This window comes from Mya arenaria, chromosome 17 (assembly GCF_026914265.1).
Source record: "Mya arenaria isolate MELC-2E11 chromosome 17, ASM2691426v1".
Classification (NCBI taxonomy): domain Eukaryota; kingdom Metazoa; phylum Mollusca; class Bivalvia; order Myida; family Myidae; genus Mya; species Mya arenaria.
The window spans coordinates 13,629,970-13,654,488 of NC_069138.1; the positions used below are offsets into that span (position 1 = coordinate 13,629,970).

At 39.0% G+C, this 24,519-nt stretch overlaps 2 protein-coding genes across 2 annotated transcripts in view; one reads left to right on the forward strand and one right to left on the reverse strand.

Moving 5' to 3' along the window:
* Nucleotides 1-4,682, forward strand: part of LOC128223205 (uncharacterized) — a 29,255-nt gene extending 24,573 nt beyond the window's left edge. The window contains exon 28 of the mRNA XM_052932495.1: nucleotides 1,478-4,682. Within this exon, the coding sequence (XP_052788455.1) occupies nucleotides 1,478-3,521 (2,044 nt within the window). The 3' untranslated portion in view covers nucleotides 3,522-4,682. The remainder of the gene's footprint in view (nucleotides 1-1,477) is intronic.
* Nucleotides 4,683-5,518: 836 nt separating this feature from the next.
* The window catches only part of LOC128222799 (uncharacterized), a 31,382-nt gene continuing 12,381 nt past the window's right edge, over nucleotides 5,519-24,519 (reverse strand). The window contains exons 8-11 of the mRNA XM_052931911.1: nucleotides 9,916-10,001; nucleotides 7,545-7,647; nucleotides 7,164-7,239; nucleotides 5,519-5,684 (exon numbers count right to left, since the gene is read on the reverse strand). Coding sequence (XP_052787871.1) covers nucleotides 5,530-5,684; nucleotides 7,164-7,239; nucleotides 7,545-7,647; nucleotides 9,916-10,001 — 420 coding nt within the window. The 3' untranslated portion in view covers nucleotides 5,519-5,529. The remainder of the gene's footprint in view (nucleotides 5,685-7,163; nucleotides 7,240-7,544; nucleotides 7,648-9,915; nucleotides 10,002-24,519) is intronic.

Genomic DNA, 24,519 nt, shown 5'->3' on the forward strand with positions numbered 1-24,519 from the left:
ACCATTTCACTTCACAATTTAAAAAAAAAGTTTTCACAATAGAGCTCTTATGTTTGAAGACGTTTAATCGCTGAAACAAACATTGGGACGATTGTTCATTTTTTGTTAAAGTTAACCAACGTTGTTAACGGCATCATTTCTAACCTTAAAAATTGATTTTTTTATTACGTGCTGATATATTTAGACAAGAATAGCTGATAAGTTATCTTAATATTTGTGAAAAGTACGGCAGAGGTGTCCATGCAACTTTTAGAGTATTGATAAGTTAACAACGATCCTGTGAACAACGTTGTTAACTAAAACCAAGTCCTGAATAATTGGCCTATTTTAATCACATTTCACATATTATTTTTTCGATATTTTGCCCTATCAAACAAGGACGAGTCCCATTAAAACACCCTCTCGTATAGAGCAAATATAGAGATAACATTTCTATATTTCCATCAGACATTAAAGATTTTAGCTGGTATTCAAATCAATACTGGGCTTTATTGGGTCTTAGAATGATGTAGCTAATCGGATTGCGTGGTATAAATAACGGACCTATACAGTTTATGGAGTCAAATGATGTATGACCATATATTTGACTTTAACTGCATATTGAATACCACCCTTGTTGTAGGAATAAATTATGTTTAATCTGGGGTACTCGGTAGGCAACTATGTGAATTTTAGAGGCCCTATGCCATTATTCATAACACATCATTAGTCATTTCTTAATTAAAGTGAATTTCTTTAAAAAAATGTAAATTATTTAACATATTAATACGTAGCAAGCAAAAACCATATGATACAAAATTAAATGGAGTTTCCAGGCATCACATTTAACATTAAAGTAAATGACGCTATCAGAGAACTAGCTTTTTGTGGGTCGGTACCCTGGAAATCATATACACTGTGCAAGGAAGAGCTTCAGTCAGTTTGTCAAATATGTCATAAAAAATATTAATGATAAAAATGATTATTTTTTTCGAAAAATGTCAAAGAACATATTACATGCTTTTTACATACATGTATCTATGTGTGTACGGAGCTACGAGTGTTTTTTTGTACGTCAATCGTATATTGGGGACATTTCTGTATTATCGGAAACGAACAAGTAGGCGTATTTAATGTAATTTATTTATTAAAGATTCACTCTTACTCCCAAATAAGATTTACCACAATTAATAATCTTGGTTTAATATTCGAAAAAGGATGAATAAATGTCGAAAACAATGGTTCTTATGAAGTATACCGAGTTGAATTTCAAAGAAATGTGCCTTAATCAACCATAGTAAATCTTTTAGCATTCACCAAACATTTAATAATTTTGCGTTTTCTGCTATTAAATACACGGTTACAATTAGTAGTCAATGGTATATCAGTCAGGATTTATGTTTGTTTTACATGTATATGTATTATATTTTTAAATAAGAGTGTCACTTTAAGTATTTAATGTTAAATGTTATTGCAATATTGGTCTTACTATTCACAGCGCCCAATACAGACGACAAGAAGACATGGAGGCCGAGAAGATTTCCCTGTATACCGACTTCCCTGATGTAGCTTACAACATTTACTACAAACGTCGGCAAGTGGTCGGTTTTGATGAAGAAGGTCATCCGATTGTCGAGCAAATACGTCAGAACGGTGACGTCATACATAAATCTGATGACGTCATATCCGGTCATGAGGAACGGGAGGAAAATGAGGGGTACCAATCGCGGCTATCGACAAAGAGCCCTCTGGCATACCCGGAACCGGAAACTTCGGAAGATCCCTGTACACGTGATCCGTGCGTCAACGCTTGGGACGAAACATTTGTGCGTCCGTACGAGTACCCTGACATACAGCAATGGGATTTTCCGAAAATAGACCAAGCGGTGAGATATAGAGTACCCGGGCGCTGTCATTTACAAAACTCATACCCGCTTGAGCAGTTTGGGTTGACGCCGGAGTTTAAAACGCACAGCCGAAAGACACTTCCGCTTCCGGTGGAGATGCCGATGCCAAAACACTTGCCACAACTCATGTTACGTGTACCCGAGAAAATGTCTTTAATGCAGATATTCAAAGCAAAGTTCGGAATCAAAATTCCAAAAGATTTCCCGGAAGAAGGTATAGACCTTCATGCAAAACAAATTCAAGCTCCGGGAAATCAAAATTCCGACGAGGATGAAATTCCGCATCCACCAGTTTTCCAAAAACGGAAGCGATCGGTGTCAATGGAAACCGATCATCCACTACCGAAATCAATACAACGTCCGAAATCAAGTTTTGTGCATCCACCGCCTTCTACTCAAGTTGATACACGTTATGTATTTGGCCGTCACTCGGGTAAGCCGGAGTCGCGTTCGAATTCAAGTTTGGTCCAACATCCGTCCCCTCATCCGTTTGCGCCACCTTTATCTCCGAGACAGTTTTCGCCCCCGTCACCGAGGAGCTCGCCAAACATGACGTCACATCCTCCACCAAGACCGGTTATGATGCCATCTCCAAGAATAACGATTGACGTCGGAGACTTATCAAACAAACCACGACCGTCTCCTAATATGTTTGCAGAAAGTCCAAGCAAGAACATTAAAATTATAAAAAGAAATGTACTTCCTTCAATAACCAATGGTTCTGCGTTCTCTCCAAGGTCTCAGTTTTCAGAGGAAAGTACACCACGTCCGATGACGTCTCAAACAAGCACTCTACGGACTCCTCGCGTTGGCGTCGGTTTTGACGTCGATGACGTCATGTTACCCCGTCCGCAGACATCATTTACTCTCCAAAAGCCCAGGGCGGCGCTAAAGGACCTTTCTCAAGAGCGTCCTAAAACGAGCATGACAGGTGGCCGGAGGTCTGTTAACATACATGAAGATTTCGAACGTAAAGAGCGGCCATCTACGGCCGCTTCCTCACTTCGTCCACTGACTGTAGCGTCTTCGAAGAAATCAAACAGAAGCTTTACTCGACCCATGACAGATGCCCATTCCGCTATGGAAACGATAGTGGCGCCCCATTCTGCGCGTCCGCAGACATGCCCACCGCTGCCGCAGGAAATCACTGACACGTATCGTCCTTTTTCCGTCGGTCACCGTCCCATAACGCCCGTTGAACATCCACGCCCTGTTATGCACACTGCGGTCAGTGTCCAACGGAAGTCAGACTATAGCATGCTCCACGCGCCGTCGACACTCGAGTATGGCCGTCCGCCACAGGGCTTCCGATTCGATCACCGGGAGCATTTTTTAACGCCTCCGCCCACCTTAGCTAGTAAGTCCCCGCGTATCAGCTTCATGACACCTCAAAATACTACCGGCACCTTAATGGTCGCAACGGAAGAAAGCGAAGATGATATTGGTGAATATGACGGAAACTTTTTCCTGACCCAATTACAAGACAACCCAAGCACAAGTTCTTTAAGAGGGAGCGATACTGGTCGAAAGAAGAAGAGGAAGGCGAAGAAGCGGTCTCCGCCGCCGATTTACAGCAATACCAGCGATGATAGGGTCATCGAATCTGCCTCCCCAAGACCTTCAACAAGGAGTTAACGCAGCCAGTGATACACTTAGGGTCATAAATGTATGGACAGATATAAAAAAACGGGAAAAAAGAACAATGACGTCAGTTTATTTAACTTAACCGTGACAAACTAAACGTGTATTTGTCTTATTTTGTACTGAATAATGTTCCATTTTAACATGCTTTGTAGAACCATATTCTCCCCAAAATCTCATTTTTCTCACTTGTGAAAAATGGGATCTCATTTTTCACACAACGCATTTCCTATGAAATTTGTGATCGATGCAGGTTTTTGAAGTAAAATGATATCGCGTATTTTACATGTTAATTCTTCTGTCCTATTTTACCACAAATGTGGTTAACTATGCATAATTCTGGTAAATCTTCATATAAAAATCCGAGTATTGATTTAGCTAATTACTCACCTATATACTCTTTTTTTTTTAAAGTCCAATATATCTGACATAAAAGTTAAGCGAACAGATATTAACAAAAGTATGTTACCAGTCACTCGTCTAAATGTGGTTTGGTGTTATGTCGACAGACAGACGGACGAACGTACATAATTGTAAGGCAAAAATAATAATTCTATATCTGCCACTCAAGACGATGCTGCTGCTGCTGCTAGTAATGATAATGATTCCATTAAGACGTTGCAACACTTAAAGGCATGGACAGACATAATATGAGAACAAATAGGATCTTAAGTTTCACAAGTGTTTGAAAAATGATATTATCGTGGGTAATACATGGCCATACCTTGATTTGAATTACCCCTTTGTTTAACAATTATAATTCCATCCTATCATATCTGTTATTATCAGCGTTTTTAAACGTTAATTGTAAATATCAAAAGAACACCGTAAAAATCTGGTATATAATAGTAATAATAACGTGTAATTTGTATTACTAAGTCCAAATTGATTCCCAGTAAAGTGTATTATTGCATTAATAATGAAGATTCCTTAAAGTGAAGTCCTAAGCCTTTACTGCTAAATTGAAATTTCTACGCGATCTACTTGCAGCGTAGTTAAATGTAAAAATAACTGACATTATAGACCGTGTATAATGACCGAGATGTTCCGATTGCGAGGTGAGTGTGACGTTTCTACCGGGTTCCAATTAAGATTATTGAATATTTCATAGTTTATTAAAGTATTATCAACAATGACAGATAAAACAACATGATCATATGAAATCACATACAACATGTGGTCATTCTTAAGAAGAATCAAAAGAGACTGCAACTTGTTGCTTGGACCAATTCGAGGGGTCTTCTTTATTTTATGTCACTTAGAACCTTTTCGCATTCACACCTCGAAATACACTCCAGGCTTTATGATAAAATACAATTATCTTAAAATTATATGCATAGTATAAAACCATTAATTCTAAACGTATTCTGAATAATCCTGACTGTTCACGCAGCTACTCAAAAGTCCGATTTTCAATAGTAGCCCTTTAATTGGCGTCTACTCCTAAAAAAAGTTAATGCGTCACCCTTGAAGTACGTGTCCAAGAAAGTTATTATCTGGTAACCGGTTACTTGTATTACCGGTTTGTCCGTACGAGCGTTTAACCGGGCCGGTCTTGACTTTGCTAAACTCAATATCCGTGAATCACGTATTCAATTAAGGCTTCGTTTTTATCCGGTCACCGGTTACCTAGTTACTGGAATTACCGGTTGTCTGAAGCACGTATTCCAAGTCCCGTTAACGCTTCGGTATTATCCGGTAACCGATTACCTAGCAACTTGTATTGCCGGTTGTCAGAAGCACGTATACCACGTCCCGGGAAGGCTTCGTTATTATCCGGTTAGCGATTTCCTTGCTACTCGCATTATTACCGGTAGTCCGAAGCAAGTATTCCAAGTCCGGCTGAGGCTTCGTTATCATCCGGTCACCGGTTTCCTTGCTACTCGCATTATCGGTTATCTGTAGTAGCGTTTAACCGGACCGGTCTCTACTTGATAAACGTCAATATCGTTTTAGCACGTATTCCAATTTCAGTTAAGCTTCGTTATTATCCGGTCACCGGTTACCTGGCTACTCGCATAACCGGTTGTCCGTAGCAGCGTTTAACCGGACCGGTCTCTACTTGATTAAAGTCAATATCGTTGAAGCTAGTACTCGAGTAGGATTTCCAGATTCGGTACCTCTCGTAGTGGAAATATTTGCTGAGTTTCTCTCGTCCTGTTTGATAATGAAAACAACACGTTTTTAATAACTGTTCCAGCAAACTATGTTCCAAATTATTACCTGCATCCAATTGCAAATAGATGTTGGCTTAAAAATGTATCTCCAAATTTGTCGGACCATTTTTATGTATGAGTGGTTTACTAGTGTAGATATCTCAATAAAATGAATTGTCAAGATATTGTATAAAGCAAGAATTGGATTTATAAATTATTATACATACATCATACATTTTTTGTTCAATTTAGAAATTGGAAGCTGGAATAATGTCGAGTATAATTATAGAATAGTTTCCATTCTGTAATGATAAAAGCCTAGATGACGATTTTCATTATCTGTTAGAATGCAAGGAGTTTTATGATATACGTAAACGCTATGTAGATAGTAAATACATAATATGGCCAGACATTGTTAATTTTAATCAAGTGATGCAACTTATAAATTCAGGTTATACTTCTATACAGCAAGAAAAGATATGTAAATTGATTAAAAACAATGCTTAACTTTCGTTTATGAACATGTACATTTGTGGTTTTTTTAATGCATCCTCCATAATGTCAATAAGATTGATTAACAACCGTGTAATGACATGTTATGTATTGGTGTCTAATTTTATTCTGATTTAATTTGCCATTGTCTCAGACTTTTCTCGTTCTCAATATTGTGTAACATGTATAATATCAAACCTATTTTTGTCATAAATTGTGACATGAGTTATATTTTATAAACTTGAAACTTGATTGTGTATAAGTTAGCTAAAATGCTCGGTGATTGGTCAGTACTTATCCAATCATTACTGTAGACCAATCAAATTACCACGCTAGCCAAAATATAACCAGTTGATAACTTATCCAGTGTTATGTAATTAGCAGCTGGTCTTAGAAACTAGGGATAATTTTCAATCCTTAATAGCGGTTTGCTTTATATACAATGCATTTGATAGCCCCAGTATTTCTCTTATATTTCTTCAAACAGTGATTGGTTAGTATTTATCCAATAATCTTTAATTTGCAAACCAGGCGCCAATTTTTTTGAAACTTCTTAAGCTTAACAGGCTTTAGTAGCTTTTTTCAATAAGCCAAAATACATACTGAAATTGCATTTTAATAAATGAGAAATGGTTTATTGTGATTATCATAAAGATAGTTCCTATCTAAAGTATAAAAACTCTTAAAGAAGTTAATATTACGCAAATTTTTGAAAAAAAACAAAAATAGTGAGCTTAGCTTAATCCTGTTATAGGGGACTTAAAGAGTTTTGAGAATTGGGGTCAGCCAATATAAAACTAGTGGATAACATATCCACTGTTAAACAACAGGCTGTGGGTCATTTAACCATGGAGTAAATAATTTATTATGTTCAATACTTGATAGGGATTGCGTTATATATAATGCATTTAAGATTGCAAATATTTCTGATATATGGCTAAAACCAGTGTAAATGAAAAAGATGACAAATTGTGAGCAGTGTACTTACCATCTTCATGTTCGTCATTTAAAACTTGCACTCGGACTAGATTCGGATACATCAAACTCTGCAACATGTCAACTAACTGAAAATCAAAGAAAACAACTGTCGCTGTCACTTGACTTCGAAGTGAAATATGAATGAGGGGATGTTTCAAAATGTTTTTCAAGACGGAAATCATTCGGAACTCCTCGGTCTCTTCCAAAACTTAACCTCAGATGTATGCCGGTACGAAATATAGGTGTGTTCTTTAACTATCTTTTCAGTTGAAAATATACTATAATAAATTTTAAAATGGCTATAGGGTGTTTTCAGGAAAAACACATAAACAAAATATCAAATGAAAAGAGATTATGTGTATGTGAACAACTATAAACTCTTCTGGAATACCTGTTTTCCTTGTTTATTTCCTAGCAAATCTAGTCCACATATGTGGATGGCGGAATCCTGAGGGTCAATCTTGCTAATAAGCCCAGCCAGCGCCCGCCAAAACCTGCAATTTTATACAATCGTGTTATGTGCACTCCTAAATGTCTTCTTTGCTCATTTAGCAGCAGGTCTAGTCCAAAAGTATAAATAATTTATTTTAACTTATAAGCCCCGCCAGTACACGCCTAAATCTGACCTAAAGCACAACACATCTGTGACGTACTAGTACACCATTTTTGAAAGTTAAATGAATAAATGCAGAAACAGGGGCGAGAACTTTTTTCATTCAATGATTGGGGTAATATTAAACTTTGGCCACACCTGTGGCCTTAAATATGTGGAAATGATGGAGCAATCGATATTATAAGTCATTCCTAAACAGATGTGAGATCTCTTTTCTCTCAATTACTGGGGAACCAGTACACCTGTGGCCATAAATATATGGAAATGATGGAACAATCGATATTATGAGTCACTCCCAAACCGGGGGGGTGGGGCTGTTTTCCCTCAATTACTGGGGAACCAGTACATCTGTGGCCATAAATATGTGGAAATGATGGAACAATCGATATTATAAGTCACTCCCAAACAGAGGTGAGATCTGTTTTTTTCCTCAATTACTGAGGAACCAGTTCACCTGTGGCCATATACATGAGGAGATGGTGGATCAATCGATATTATCAGTCACTCCCAAACCAGGGGGGGGGGGGGCTGTTTTTCCCTCCATTACTAGGGAACCAGTACACCTGTGGCCGGAATTATTTGAAAATGATGAAACAATCGATATTATGAGTCATTTCTAAACAGATGTGAGATCTGTATTTCCCACAATTACTGGGAAACCAGTACACCTGAGGCCATAAATATGTGGAAATGATGGAGCAATCGACATAATGAGTCACTCCCAAACAAATGTGAGATCTGTTTTTCCCTCAATTACTGGGGAACCAGTACACCTGTGGCCATAAATATATGGAAATGATGGAACAATCGATATCATGAGTCACTCCCAAACCGGGGGGGGGGGGGGCTGTTTTTCCCTCAATTACTGGGGAACCAGTACATCTGTGGCCATAAATATGTGGAAATGATGGAACAATCGATATTATGAGTCACTCCCAAACAGAGGTGAGATCTGTTTTTTTCCTCAATTACTGAGGAACCAGTTCACCTGTGGCCATATACATGAGGAGATGGTGGATCAATCGATATTATCAGTCACTCCCAAACCAGGGGGGGGGGGGCTGTTTTTCCCTCCATTACTAGGGAACCAGTACACCTGTGGCCGGAATTATTTGAAAATGATGGAACAATCGATATTATGAGTCATTTCTAAACAGATGTGAGATCTGTATTTCCCACAATTACTGGGAAACCAGTACACCTGAGGCCATAAATATGTGGAAATGATGGAGCAATCGACATAATGAGTCACTCCCAAACAAATGTGAGATCTGTTTTTCCCTCAATTACTGGGGAACCAGTACACCTGTGGCCATAAATATATGGAAATGACGGGACAATCGATATTATGAGTCACTCCCAAACCAGAGTTGAGATCTGTTTTTTCCTCAATTACTGAGGAACTAGTACAACTGTGGCCATAAATATGTGGAAATGATGGAACAATCGATATTATGAGTCACTCCCAAACCAGAGGTGAGATCTGTTTTTTCCTCAATTTCTGTGGAATCAGTACACATGTGGCCATAGATATGTGGAAATGATGGAACAATCGATATCATGAGTCATTCCCAAACAGATGTGAGATCCGTTTTTCCACTCAATTACTGGGGAACCAGTACAACACCTGTGGCCATTTAAAGATAATTATTATGGAGATGATGGAGCAATCGATATTATAAGTCACTCCAAAACAGATGTGAGATCTCTTTTTCCCTCAATTACTGGGGAACCAGTACAACTACTGTGGCCATATAAATACATGGAGGTGATAGAGCATTCACTCTAAAACATAGGTGTGATCTTTTTTGGGGGGGTGGGGGAAAATACACATGTGGTCATAAACATAAGGATACCCCCAAGAACCCCCATTGCCAGCATAGAAGGAGCTTTTAATAAAGGAGCACCGTTTTTTCATGCTAGCGATCGTTTAATTAACGATATTACAGACTAACTGTCACTAACGTGAGCTTATGTACAAAGCTATGTTTACAAAATAATTACGATATTTTGGCGCTTTTTAACTGGAGAATTCGTGGCCAGCTATTAATTAAAAAAACAACAACATTTATTAAAGCTAATATTTATAAACTAAATTGTTTGCATCTGTCAAGTGTAGCCCCTTTAACTACCATAATATCCCACTTACCCTACAACAGGTCTGTAGGATGGCTTGTGTAGTTTTTGGGGCGTTATTGCGTAGTTCCGTAATAAATAAATGTAGCCAGGTCCACCCTGAAATAAGGATTAATAAGTATGAAAGCTATTGAGATTAAACTTCAGTTGATATATATTTTACAAGCAATTGGACGATTAATTATGATAGAATGTATCCTTTGATAAATATTTAATCAATGTTTTAGTGTACGTTTATTTCATCAAGATTGTCATCCTTTTGAGCCGGTCATTATACATGTATACAGGATACTAGTAATTGTTTCACTTAATTAAACGGTTTTAGTGTAAGATCGTTATTAATTATACCGAGTGGGCAACAATACCTAATATGTTTCAAGGGTGACCTAGTAACTAATTATTTTTGCTTTTTTCCTCGAGGTGAACCATTTTGCGATCTTACACTGAAACAAACAGCTATCTTCTTTTTAATGCCTTAAAAGAATGTTAAAAGGTAGCTTATAAAAGTTTAAAAAGAAATAGGGCCAAATTTAGGCCAACATAACGTCATTTAGAAAATGACGTCGTTAAAATTGCTTGTTGACGTTATATCTGGTAGTGAGAACGAGCTAACAGTCCATGACAGTAAAACATGTATAAAACATATTAAATGATTAATTTAACTTTGTCACTGATAAATCTCTATAAAGAACCGGAAAGTAGATAATAAATAGGTAAATAAATAATGTATCATATGAGAAATTTTACACCATAAATGACTTTGCTTATCTGACATAGCGCCATTATTGACTTTGCTTACGTGACATAGCACCATGGACGACTTTGCTTACCTGACATAGCACCATGATTGACTTTGCTTACCTGACATAGCACCATGATTGACTTTGCTTACCTGACATAGCACCATGATTGACTTTGCTTACCTGACATAGCACCATGATTGACTTTGCTTACCTGACATAGCACCATGATTGACTTTGCTTACCTGACATAGCACCAATATTGACTATGCATACCTGACATAGCTCCATGATTGACATTGCTTATTCGACATAGCACAATGATTGACTTTGCTTACCTGACATAGCACCATTATTGACTTTGCTTACCCGACAAAGCACCATGATTGACGTTGCTTACCTGACATAGCATCATGATTGACATTGCTTACCTGACATAGCTCCATGCTTAACATTGCTTACTCGACATAGCACCATGATTGACTTTGCTTACCTGATATAGCGCCATGATTGACGTTGCTTACCTGACATAGCACCATGATTGACTTTCTTACCTGACATAGCACCAATATTGACTTTGCTTATCTGACATAGCACAATGATTTACTGTGCTTACCTGACATAGCACCAATATTGACTATGCGTACCTGACATAACTCCATGATTAACATTGCTTACTCGACATAGCACCATGATTGACTTTGCTTACCTGATATAGCGCCATGATTGAATTTGCTGACCTGACATAGCACCATGATTGGCTTTGCTTCTCTGACATAGCACAATGATTGATCATGCTTACCTAGCATAGCACCATGATTGACTATGCTTACCTAACATAGCGCCATGATTAAATTTGCTTACCTGACATAGCGCCATGGTTGACTTTGCTTACCTGACATAGCACCATGATTGACTTTGCTTACCTGACATAGCACCATGATTGACCTTGCTTCTCTGATATAGCACCATGATTGACATTGTTTACCTGACATAGCACCATGATTGATCTTGCTTACCTGACATAGCACCATGATTGACTTTGTTTACCTGACATAGCACCATGATTGACTATGCGTACCTGACGTAGCTCCATGATTAACATTGCTTACTCGACCTAGCACCATGATTGACTATGCTTACCTAACATAGCGCCATGATTAAATTTGCTTACCTGACATAGCGCCATGGTTGACTTTGCTTACCTGACATAGCACCATGATTGACTTTGCTTACCTGACATAGCACCATGATTGCCTTTGCTTCTCTGACATAGCACCATGATTGACATTGTTTACCTGACATAGCACCATGATTGATCTAGCTTACCTGACATAGCACCATGATTGACATTGTTTACCTGACATAGCACCATGATTGATCTAGCTTACCTGACATAGCACCATGATTGACATTGTTTACCTGACATAGCACCATGATTGACATTGTTTACCTGACATAGCACCATGATTGACATTGCTTCTCTGACATAGCACCATGATTGATCTTGCTGACCTGACATAGCACCATGATTGATCTAGCTTACCTGACATAGCACCATGATTGACGTTGCTTACCTGACATAGCACCATGATTGACTTTGCTTACCTGATATAGCACCATGATTGACTTTGCTTACCTGATATAGCACCATGATTGACTTTGCTTACCTGATATAGCACCATGATTGACTTTGCTTACCTGATATAGCACCATGATTGACTTTGCTTACCTGACATAGCACCATGATTGATCTAGCTTACCTGACATAGCACCATGATTGATCTAGCTTACCTGATATAGCACCATGATTGACTTTGCTTACCTGATATAGCACCATGATTGACTTTGCTTACCTGATATAGCACCATGATTGACTTTGCTTACCTGACATAGCACCATGATTGATCTAGCTTACCTGATATAGCACCATGATTGACTTTGCTTACCTGATATGGCACCATGATTGACTTTGCTTACCTGATATAGCACCATGATTGACTTTGCTTACCTGATATAGCGCCATGATTGACTTTGCTTACCTGATATAGCACCATGATTGACTTTGCTTACCTGATATGGCACCATGATTGACTTTGCTTACCTGATATAGCACCATGATTGATCTAGCTTACCTGATATAGCACCATGATTGATCTAGCTTACCTGACATAGCACCATGATTGATCTAGCTTACCTGACATAGCACCATGATTGATCTAGCTTACCTGACATAGCACCATGATTGATCTAGCTTACCTGACATAGCACAATGATTGATCTAGCTTACCTGACATAGCACCATGATTGATCTAGCTTACCTGACATAGCACCATGATTGACTTTGCTTACCTGACATAGCACCATGATTGACTTTGCTTACCTGACATAGCACCATGATTGATCTAGCTTACCTGATATAGCACCATGATTGACTTTGCTTACCTGACATAGCACCATGATTGACTTTGCTTACCTGACATAGCACCATGATTGATCTAGCTTACCTGATATAGCACCATGATTGATCTAGCTTACCTGATATAGCACCATGATTGACTTTGCTTACCTGACATAGCACCATGATTGATCTAGCTTACCTGATATAGCGCCATGATTGACTTTGCTTACCTGATATGGCACCATGATTGATCTAGCTTACCTGATATAGCACCATGATTGATCTAGCTTACCTGATATGGCGCCATGATTGACTTTGCTTACCTGATATAGCACCATGATTGACTTTGCTTACCTGATATAGCACCATGATTGACTTTGCTTACCTGATATAGCACCATGATTGACTTTGCTTACCTGATATAGCACCATGATTGATCTAGCTTACCTGACATAGCACCATGATTGATCTAGCTTACCTGATATAGCACCATGATTGATCTAGCTTACCTGATATAGCGCCATGATTGACTTTGCTTACCTGATATGGCACCATGATTGACTTTGCTTACCTGATATAGCACCATGATTGACTTTGCTTACCTGATATAGCGCCATGATTGACTTTGCTTACCTGATATAGCACCATGATTGATCTAGCTTACCTGATATAGCACCATGATTGATCTAGCTTACCTGATATAGCACCATGATTGATCTAGCTTACCTGACATAGCACCATGATTGATCTAGCTTACCTGATATAGCACCATGATTGACTTTGCTTACCTGATATAGCACCATGATTGACTTTGCTTACCTGATATAGCACCATGATTGACTTTGCTTACCTGATATAGCACCATGATTGACTTTGCTTACCTGATATAGCACCATGATTGACTTTGCTTACCTGACATAGCACCATGATTGATCTAGCTTACCTGACATAGCACCATGATTGATCTAGCTTACCTGATATAGCACCATGATTGACTTTGCTTACCTGATATAGCACCATGATTGACTTTGCTTACCTGATATAGCACCATGATTGACTTTGCTTACCTGATATAGCACCATGATTGACTTTGCTTACCTGATATAGCACCATGATTGACTTTGCTTACCTGATATAGCACCATGATTGACTTTGCTTACCTGACATAGCACCATGATTGATCTAGCTTACCTGATATAGCGCCATGATTGACTTTGCTTACCTGATATGGCACCATGATTGACTTTGCTTACCTGATATAGCACCATGATTGACTTTGCTTACCTGATATAGCACCATGATTGACTTTGCTTACCTGACATAGCACCATGATTGACTTTGCTTACCTGATATGGCACCATGATTGACTTTGCTTACCTGATATAGCACCATGATTGATCTAGCTTACCTGATATAGCACCATGATTGATCTAGCTTACCTGACATAGCACCATGATTGATCTAGCTTACCTGATATAGCACCATGATTGATCTAGCTTACCTGACATAGCACCATGATTGATCTAGCTTACCTGACATAGCACAATGATTGATCTAGCTTACCTGACATAGCACCATGATTGATATAGCTTACCTGACATAGCACCATGATTGACTTTGCTTACCTGACATAGCACCATGATTGACTTTGCTTACCTGACATAGCACCATGATTGATCTAGCTTACCTGATATAGCACCATGATTGACTTTGCTTACCTGATATAGCACCATGATTGACTTTGCTTACCTGATATAGCACCATGATTGATCTAGCTTACCTGATATAGCACCATGATTGATCTAGCTTACCTGATATAGCGCCATGATTGACTTTGCTTACCTGATATGGCACCATGATTGACTTTGCTTACCTGATATAGCACCATGATTGACTTTGCTTACCTGATATAGCGCCATGATTGACTTTGCTTACCTGATATAGCACCATGATTGACTTTGCTTACCTGATATGGCACCATGATTGACTTTGCTTACCTGATATAGCACCATGATTGATCTAGCTTACCTGATATAGCACCATGCTTGATCTAGCTTACCTGACATAGCACCATGATTGATCTAGCTTACCTGACATAGCACCATGATTGATCTAGCTTACCTGACATAGCACCATGATTGATCTAGCTTACCTGATATAGCACCATGATTGATCTAGCTTACCTGATATAGCACCATGATTGACTTTGCTTACCTGACATAGCACCATGATTGATCTAGCTTACCTGATATAGCGCCATGATTGACTTTGCTTACCTGATATGGCACCATGATTGATCTAGCTTACCTGATATAGCACCATGATTGATCTAGCTTACCTGATATAGCGCCATGATTGACTTTGCTTACCTGATATGGCACCATGATTGACTTTGCTTACCTGATATAGCACCATGATTGACTTTGCTTACCTGATATAGCACCATGATTGACTTTGCTTACCTGATATAGCACCATGATTGATCTAGCTTACCTGACATAGCACCATGATTGATCTAGCTTACCTGATATAGCACCATGATTGATCTAGCTTACCTGATATAGCACCATGATTGACTTTGCTTACCTGACATAGCACCATGATTGATCTAGCTTACCTGATATAGCACCATGATTGACTTTGCTTACCTGACATAGCACCATGATTGATCTAGCTTACCTGATATAGCACCATGATTGACTTTGCTTACCTGATATGGCACCATGATTGACTTTGCTTACCTGATATAGCACCATGATTGACTTTGCTTACCTGATATGGCACCATGATTGACTTTGCTTACCTGATATAGCACCATGATTGATCTAGCTTACCTGATATAGCACCATGATTGATCTAGCTTACCTGATATAGCACAATGATTGATCTAGCTTACCTGATATAGCACCATGATTGATCTAGCTTACCTGATATAGCACCATGATTGACTTTGCTTACCTGATATAGCACAATGATTGACTTTACTTACCTGATATAGCACAATGATTGACATTGCTTACCTGATATAGCGCCATGATTGACTTTGCTTACCTGATATAGCACCATGATTGATCTAGCTTACCTGATATAGCACCATGATTGATCTAGCTTACCTGATATAGCACCATGATTGATCTAGCTTACCTGACATAGCACCATGATTGATCTAGCTTACCTGATATAGCACCATGATTGACTTTGCTTACCTGATATAGCACAATGATTGACTTTACTTACCTGATATAGCACCATGATTGACATTGCTTACCTGACATAGCACCATGATTGACTTTGCTTACCTGATATAGCACCATGATTGACTTTGCTTACCTGATATAGCACCATGATTGATCTAGCTTACCTGATATAGCACCATGATTGACTTTGCTTACCTGATATGGCACCATGATTGACTTTGCTTACCTGATATAGCACCATGATTGATCTAGCTTACCTGATATAGCACCATGATTGATCTAGCTTACCTGATATAGCACCATGATTGACTTTGCTTACCTGACATAGCACCATGATTGATCTAGCTTACCTGATATAGCACCATGATTGACTTTGCTTACCTGATATAGCACCATGATTGACTTTGCTTACCTGATATAGCGCCATGATTGACTTTGCTTACCTGATATAGCACCATGATTGATCTAGCTTACCTGATATAGAACCATGATTGATCTAGCTTACCTGATATAGCACCATGATTGATCTAGCTTACCTGATATAGCACCATGATTGATCTAGCTTACCTGACATAGCACCATGATTGATCTAGCTTACCTGATATAGCACCATGATTGACTTTGCTTACCTGATATAGCACAATGATTGACTTTGCTTACCTGACATAGCACAATGATTGACATTGCTTACCTGACATAGCACCATGATTGACTTTGCTTACCTGATATGGCACCATGATTGACTTTGCTTACCTGATATAGCACCATGATTGATCTAGCTTACCTGATATAGCACCATGATTGACTTTGCTTACCTGATATAGCACCATGATTGACTTTGCTTACCTGATATAACACCATGATTGATCTAGCTTACCTGATATAGCACCATGATTGATCTAGCTTACCTGATATAGCACCATGATTGACTTTGCTTACCTGACATAGCACCATGATTGATCTAGCTTACCTGACATAGCACCATGATTGATCTAGCTTACCTGATATAGCACCATGATTGACTTTGCTTACCTGACATAGCACCATGATTGATCTAGCTTACCTGATATAGCACCATGATTGATCTAGCTTACCTGACATAGCACCATGATTGACTTTGCTTACCTGACATAGCACCATGATTGATCTAGCTTACCTGATATAGCACCATGATTGATCTAGCTTACCTGATATAGCACCATGATTGATCTAGCTTACCTGATATAGCACCATGATTGATCTAGCTTACCTGACATAGCACCATGATTGACTTTGCTTACCTGACATAGCACCATGATTGACTTTGCTTACCTGACATAGCACCATGATTGATCTAGCTTACCTGACATAGCACCATGATTGATCTAGCTTACCTGACATAGCACCATGATTGATCTAGCTTACCTGACATAGCACCATGATTGATCTAGCTTACCTGACATAGCACCATGATTGATCTAGCTTACCTGACATAGCACAATGATTGATCTAGCTTACCTGACATAGCACCATGATTGATATAGCTTACCTGACATAGCACCATGATTGACTTTGCTTACCTGACATAGCACCATGATTGACTTTGCTTACCTGACATAGCACCATGATTGATCTAGCTTACCTGATATAGCACCATGATTGACTTTGCTTACCTGATATAGCACCATGATTGACTTTGCTTACCTGACATAGCACCATGATTGATCTAGCTTACCTGATATAGCACCATGATTGATCTAGCTTACCTGATATAGCACCATGATTGACTTTGCTTACCTGACATAGCACCATGATTGATCTAGCTTACCTGATATAGCACCATGATTGATCTAGCTTACCTGATATAGCACCATGATTGATCTAGCTTACCTGATATAGCACAATGATTGATCTAGCTTACCTGACATAGCACCATGATTGATCTAGCTTACCTGATATAGCACCATGATTGACTTTGCTTACCTGATATAGCACAATGATTGACTTTACTTACCTGATATAGCACAATGATTGACATTGCTTACCTGATATAGCGCCATGATTGACTTTGCTTACCTGATATAGCACCATGATTGATCTAGCTTACCTGATATAGCACCATGATTGATCTAGCTTACCTGATATAGCACCATGATTGATCTAGCTTACCTGACATAGCACCATGATTGATCTAGCTTACCTGATATAGCACCATGATTGACTTTGCTTACCTGATATAGCACAATGATTGACTTTACTTACCTGATATAGCACAATGATTGACATTGCTTACCTGACATAGCACCATGATTGACTTTGCTTACCTGATATGGCACCATGATTGACTTTGCTTACCTGATATAGCACCATGATTGATCTAGCTTACCTGATATAGCACCATGATTGACTTTGCTTACCTGATATGGCACCATGATTGACTTTGCTTACCTGATATAGCACCATGATTGATCTAGCTTACCTGATATAGCACCATGATTGATCTAGCTTACCTGATATAGCACCATGATTGACTTTGCTTACCTGACATAGCACCATGATTGATCTAGCTTACCTGGTATAGCACCATGATTGACTTTGCTTACCTGATATAGCACCATGATTGACTTTGCTTACCTGATATAGCGCCATGATTGACTTTGCTTACCTGATATAGCACCATGATTGATCTAGCTTACCTGATATAGAACCATGATTGATCTAGCTTACCTGATATAGCACAATGATTGATCTAGCTTACCTGATATAGCACCATGATTGATCTAGCTTACCTGACATAGCACCATGATTGATCTAGCTTACCTGATATAGCACCATGATTGACTTTGCTTACCTGATATAGCACAATGATTGACTTTACTTACCTGATATAGCACAATGATTGACATTGCTTACCTGACATAGCACCATGATTGACTTTGCTTACCTGATATGGCACCATGATTGACTTTGCTTACCTGATATAGCACCATGATTGACTTTGCTTACCTGACATAGCACCATGATTGATCTAGCTTACCTGACATAGCACCATGATTGATCTAGCTTACCTGATATAGCACCATGATTGACTTTGCTTACCTGATATAGCACCATGATTGACTTTGCTTACCTGATATAGCACCATGATTGACTTTGCTTACCTGATATAGCACCATGATTGACTTTGCTTACCTGATATAGCACCATGATTGACTTTGCTTACCTGATATAGCACCATGATTGACTTTGCTTACCTGACATAGCACCATGATTGATCTAGCTTACCTGATATAGCGCCATGATTGACTTTGCTTACCTGATATGGCACCATGATTGACTTTGCTTACCTGATATAGCACCATGATTGACTTTGCTTACCTGATATAGCGCCATGATTGACTTTGCTTACCTGATATAGCACCATGATTGACTTTGCTTACCTGATATGGCACCATGATTGACTTTGCTTACCTGATATAGCACCATGATTGATCTAGCTTACCTGATATAGCACCATGCTTGATCTAGCTTACCTGACATAGCACCATGATTGATCTAGCTTACCTGACATAGCACCATGATTGATCTAGCTTACCTGACATAGCACCATGATTGATCTAGCTTACCTGACATAGCACCATGATTGATCTAGCTTACCTGACATAGCACCATGATTGATATAGCTTACCTGACATAGCACCATGATTGACTTTGCTTACCTGACATAGCACCATGATTGACTTTGCTTACCTGACATAGCACCATGATTGATCTAGCTTACCTGATATAGCACCATGATTGACTTTGCTTACCTGACATAGCACCATGATTGACTTTGCTTACCTGACATAGCACCATGATTGATCTAGCTTACCTGATATAGCACCATGATTGATCTAGCTTACCTGATATAGCGCCATGATTGACTTTGCTTACCTGATATGGCACCATGATTGACTTTGCTTACCTGATATAGCACCATGATTGACTTTGCTTACCTGATATAGCACCATGATTGACTTTGCTTACCTGATATAGCGCCATGATTGACTTTGCTTACCTGATATGGCACCATGATTGACTTTGCTTACCTGATATAGCACCATGATTGATCTAGCTTACCTGATATAGCACCATGCTTGATCTAGCTTACCTGACATAGCACCATGATTGATCTAGCTTACCTGACATAGCACCATGATTGATCTAGCTTACCTGACATAGCACCATGATTGATCTAGCTTACCTGATATAGCACCATGATTGATCTAGCTTACCTGATATAGCACCATGATTGACTTTGCTTACCTGACATAGCACCATGATTGATCTAGCTTACCTGATATAGCGCCATGATTGACTTTGCTTACCTGATATGGCACCATGATTGATCTAGCTTACCTGATATAGCACCATGATTGATCTAGCTTACCTGATATAGCGCCATGATTGACTTTGCTTACCTGATATGGCACCATGATTGACTTTGCTTACCTGATATAGCACCATGATTGACTTTGCTTACCTGATATAGCACCATGATTGACTTTGCTTACCTGATATAGCACCATGATTGATCTAGCTTACCTGACATAGCACCATGATTGATCTAGCTTACCTGATATAGCACCATGATTGATCTAGCTTACCTGATATAGCACCATGATTGACTTTGCTTACCTGACATAGCACCATGATTGATCTAGCTTACCTGATATAGCGCCATGATTGACTTTGCTTACCTGACATAGCACCATGATTGATCTAGCTTACCTGATATAGCGCCATGATTGACTTTGCTTACCTGATATGGCACCATGATTGACTTTGCTTACCTGATATAGCACCATGATTGACTTTGCTTACCTGATATAGCGCCATGATTGACTTTGCTTACCTGATATAGCACCATGATTGATCTAGCTTACCTGATATAGCACCATGATTGATCTAGCTTACCTGATATAGCACAATGATTGATCTAGCTTACCTGACATAGCACCATGATTGATCTAGCTTACCTGATATAGCACCATGATTGACTTTGCTTACCTGATATAGCACAATGATTGACTTTACTTACCTGATATAGCACAATGATTGACATTGCTTACCTGATATAGCGCCATGATTGACTTTGCTTACCTGATATAGCACCATGATTGATCTAGCTTACCTGATATAGCACCATGATTGATCTAGCTTACCTGATATAGCACAATGATTGATCTAGCTTACCTGACATAGCACCATGATTGATCTAGCTTACCTGATATAGCACCATGATTGACTTTGCTTACCTGATATAGCACAATGATTGACTTTACTTACCTGATATAGCACAATGATTGACATTGCTTACCTGACATAGCACCATGATTGACTTTGCTTACCTGATATGGCACCATGATTGACTTTGCTTACCTGATATAGCACCATGATTGATCTAGCTTACCTGATATAGCACCATGATTGACTTTGCTTACCTGATATAGCACCATGATTGACTTTGCTTACCTGATATAGCACCATGATTGATCTAGCTTACCTGATATAGCACCATGATTGATCTAGCTTACCTGATATAGCACCATGATTGACTTTGCTTACCTGACATAGCACCATGATTGATCTAGCTTACCTGGTATAGCACCATGATTGACTTTGCTTACCTGATATAGCACCATGATTGACTTTGCTTACCTGATATAGCGCCATGATTGACTTTGCTTACCTGATATAGCACCATGATTGATCTAGCTTACCTGATATAGAACCATGATTGATCTAGCTTACCTGATATAGCACAATGATTGATCTAGCTTACCTGATATAGCACCATGATTGATCTAGCTTACCTGACATAGCACCATGATTGATCTAGCTTACCTGATATAGCACCATGATTGACTTTGCTTACCTGATATAGCACCATGATTGACTTTACTTACCTGATATAGCACAATGATTGACATTGCTTACCTGACATAGCACCATGATTGACTTTGCTTACCTGATATAGCACCATGATTGACTTTGCTTACCTGATATAGCACCATGATTGATCTAGCTTACCTGATATAGCACCATGATTGACTTTGCTTACCTGATATAGCACCATGATTGACTTTGCTTACCTGATATAACACCATGATTGATCTAGCTTACCTGATATAGCACCATGATTGATCTAGCTTACCTGATATAGCACCATGATTGACTTTGCTTACCTGACATAGCACCATGATTGATCTAGCTTACCTGACATAGCACCATGATTGATCTAGCTTACCTGATATAGCACCATGATTGACTTTGCTTACCTGACATAGCACCATGATTGATCTAGCTTACCTGATATAGCACCATGATTGATCTAGCTTACCTGACATAGCACCATGATTGACTTTGCTTACCTGACATAGCACCATGATTGATCTAGCTTACCTGATATAGCACCATGATTGATCTAGCTTACCTGATATAGCACCATGATTGATCTAGCTTACCTGATATAGCACCATGATTGATCTAGCTTACCTGACATAGCACCATGATTGACTTTGCTTACCTGACATAGCACCATGATTGACTTTGCTTACCTGACATAGCACCATGATTGATCTAGCTTACCTGATATAGCACCATGATTGATCTAGCTTACCTGACATAGCACCATGATTGATCTAGCTTACCTGACATAGCACCATGATTGATCTAGCTTACCTGACATAGCACCATGATTGATCTAGCTTACCTGACATAGCACAATGATTGATCTAGCTTACCTGACATAGCACCATGATTGATATAGCTTACCTGACATAGCACCATGATTGACTTTGCTTACCTGACATAGCACCATGATTGACTTTGCTTACCTGACATAGCACCATGATTGATCTAGCTTACCTGATATAGCACCATGATTGACTTTGCTTACCTGACATAGCACCATGATTGACTTTGCTTACCTGACATAGCACCATGATTGATCTAGCTTACCTGATATAGCACCATGATTGATCTAGCTTACCTGATATAGCACCATGATTGACTTTGCTTACCTGACATAGCACCATGATTGATCTAGCTTACCTGATATAGCGCCATGATTGACTTTGCTTACCTGATATGGCACCATGATTGATCTAGCTTACCTGATATAGCACCATGATTGATCTAGCTTACCTGATATAGCGCCATGATTGACTTTGCTTACCTGATATGGCACCATGATTGACTTTGCTTACCTGATATAGCACCATGATTGACTTTGCTTACCTGATATAGCACCATGATTGATCTAGCTTACCTGATATAGCACCATGATTGATCTAGCTTACCTGATATAGCACCATGATTGATCTAGCTTACCTGACATAGCACCATGATTGATCTAGCTTACCTGATATAGCACCATGATTGACTTTGCTTACCTGATATAGCACCATGATTGACTTTGCTTACCTGATATAGCACCATGATTGACTTTGCTTACCTGATATAGCACCATGATTGACTTTGCTTACCTGATATAGCACCATGATTGACTTTGCTTACCTGACATAGCACCATGATTGATCTAGCTTACCTGACATAGCACCATGATTGATCTAGCTTACCTGATATAGCACCATGATTGACTTTGCTTACCTGATATAGCACCATGATTGACTTTGCTTACCTGATATAGCACCATGATTGACTTTGCTTACCTGATATAGCACCATGATTGACTTTGCTTACCTGATATAGCACCATGATTGACTTTGCTTACCTGATATAGCACCATGATTGACTTTGCTTACCTGACATAGCACCATGATTGATCTAGCTTACCTGATATAGCACCATGATTGACTTTGCTTACCTGATATAGCACCATGATTGACTTTGCTTACCTGATATAGCACCATGATTGACTTTGCTTACCTGATATAGCGCCATGATTGACTTTGCTTACCTGATATAGCACCATGATTGACTTTGCTTACCTGATATGGCACCATGATTGACTTTGCTTACCTGATATAGCACCATGATTGATCTAGCTTACCTGATATAGCACCATGCTTGATCTAGCTTACCTGACATAGCACCATGATTGATCTAGCTTACCTGACATAGCACCATGATTGATCTAGCTTACCTGACATAGCACCATGATTGATCTAGCTTACCTGACATAGCACCATGATTGATCTAGCTTACCTGACATAGCACCATGATTGATCTAGCTTACCTGACATAGCACCATGATTGACTTTGCTTACCTGACATAGCACCATGATTGACTT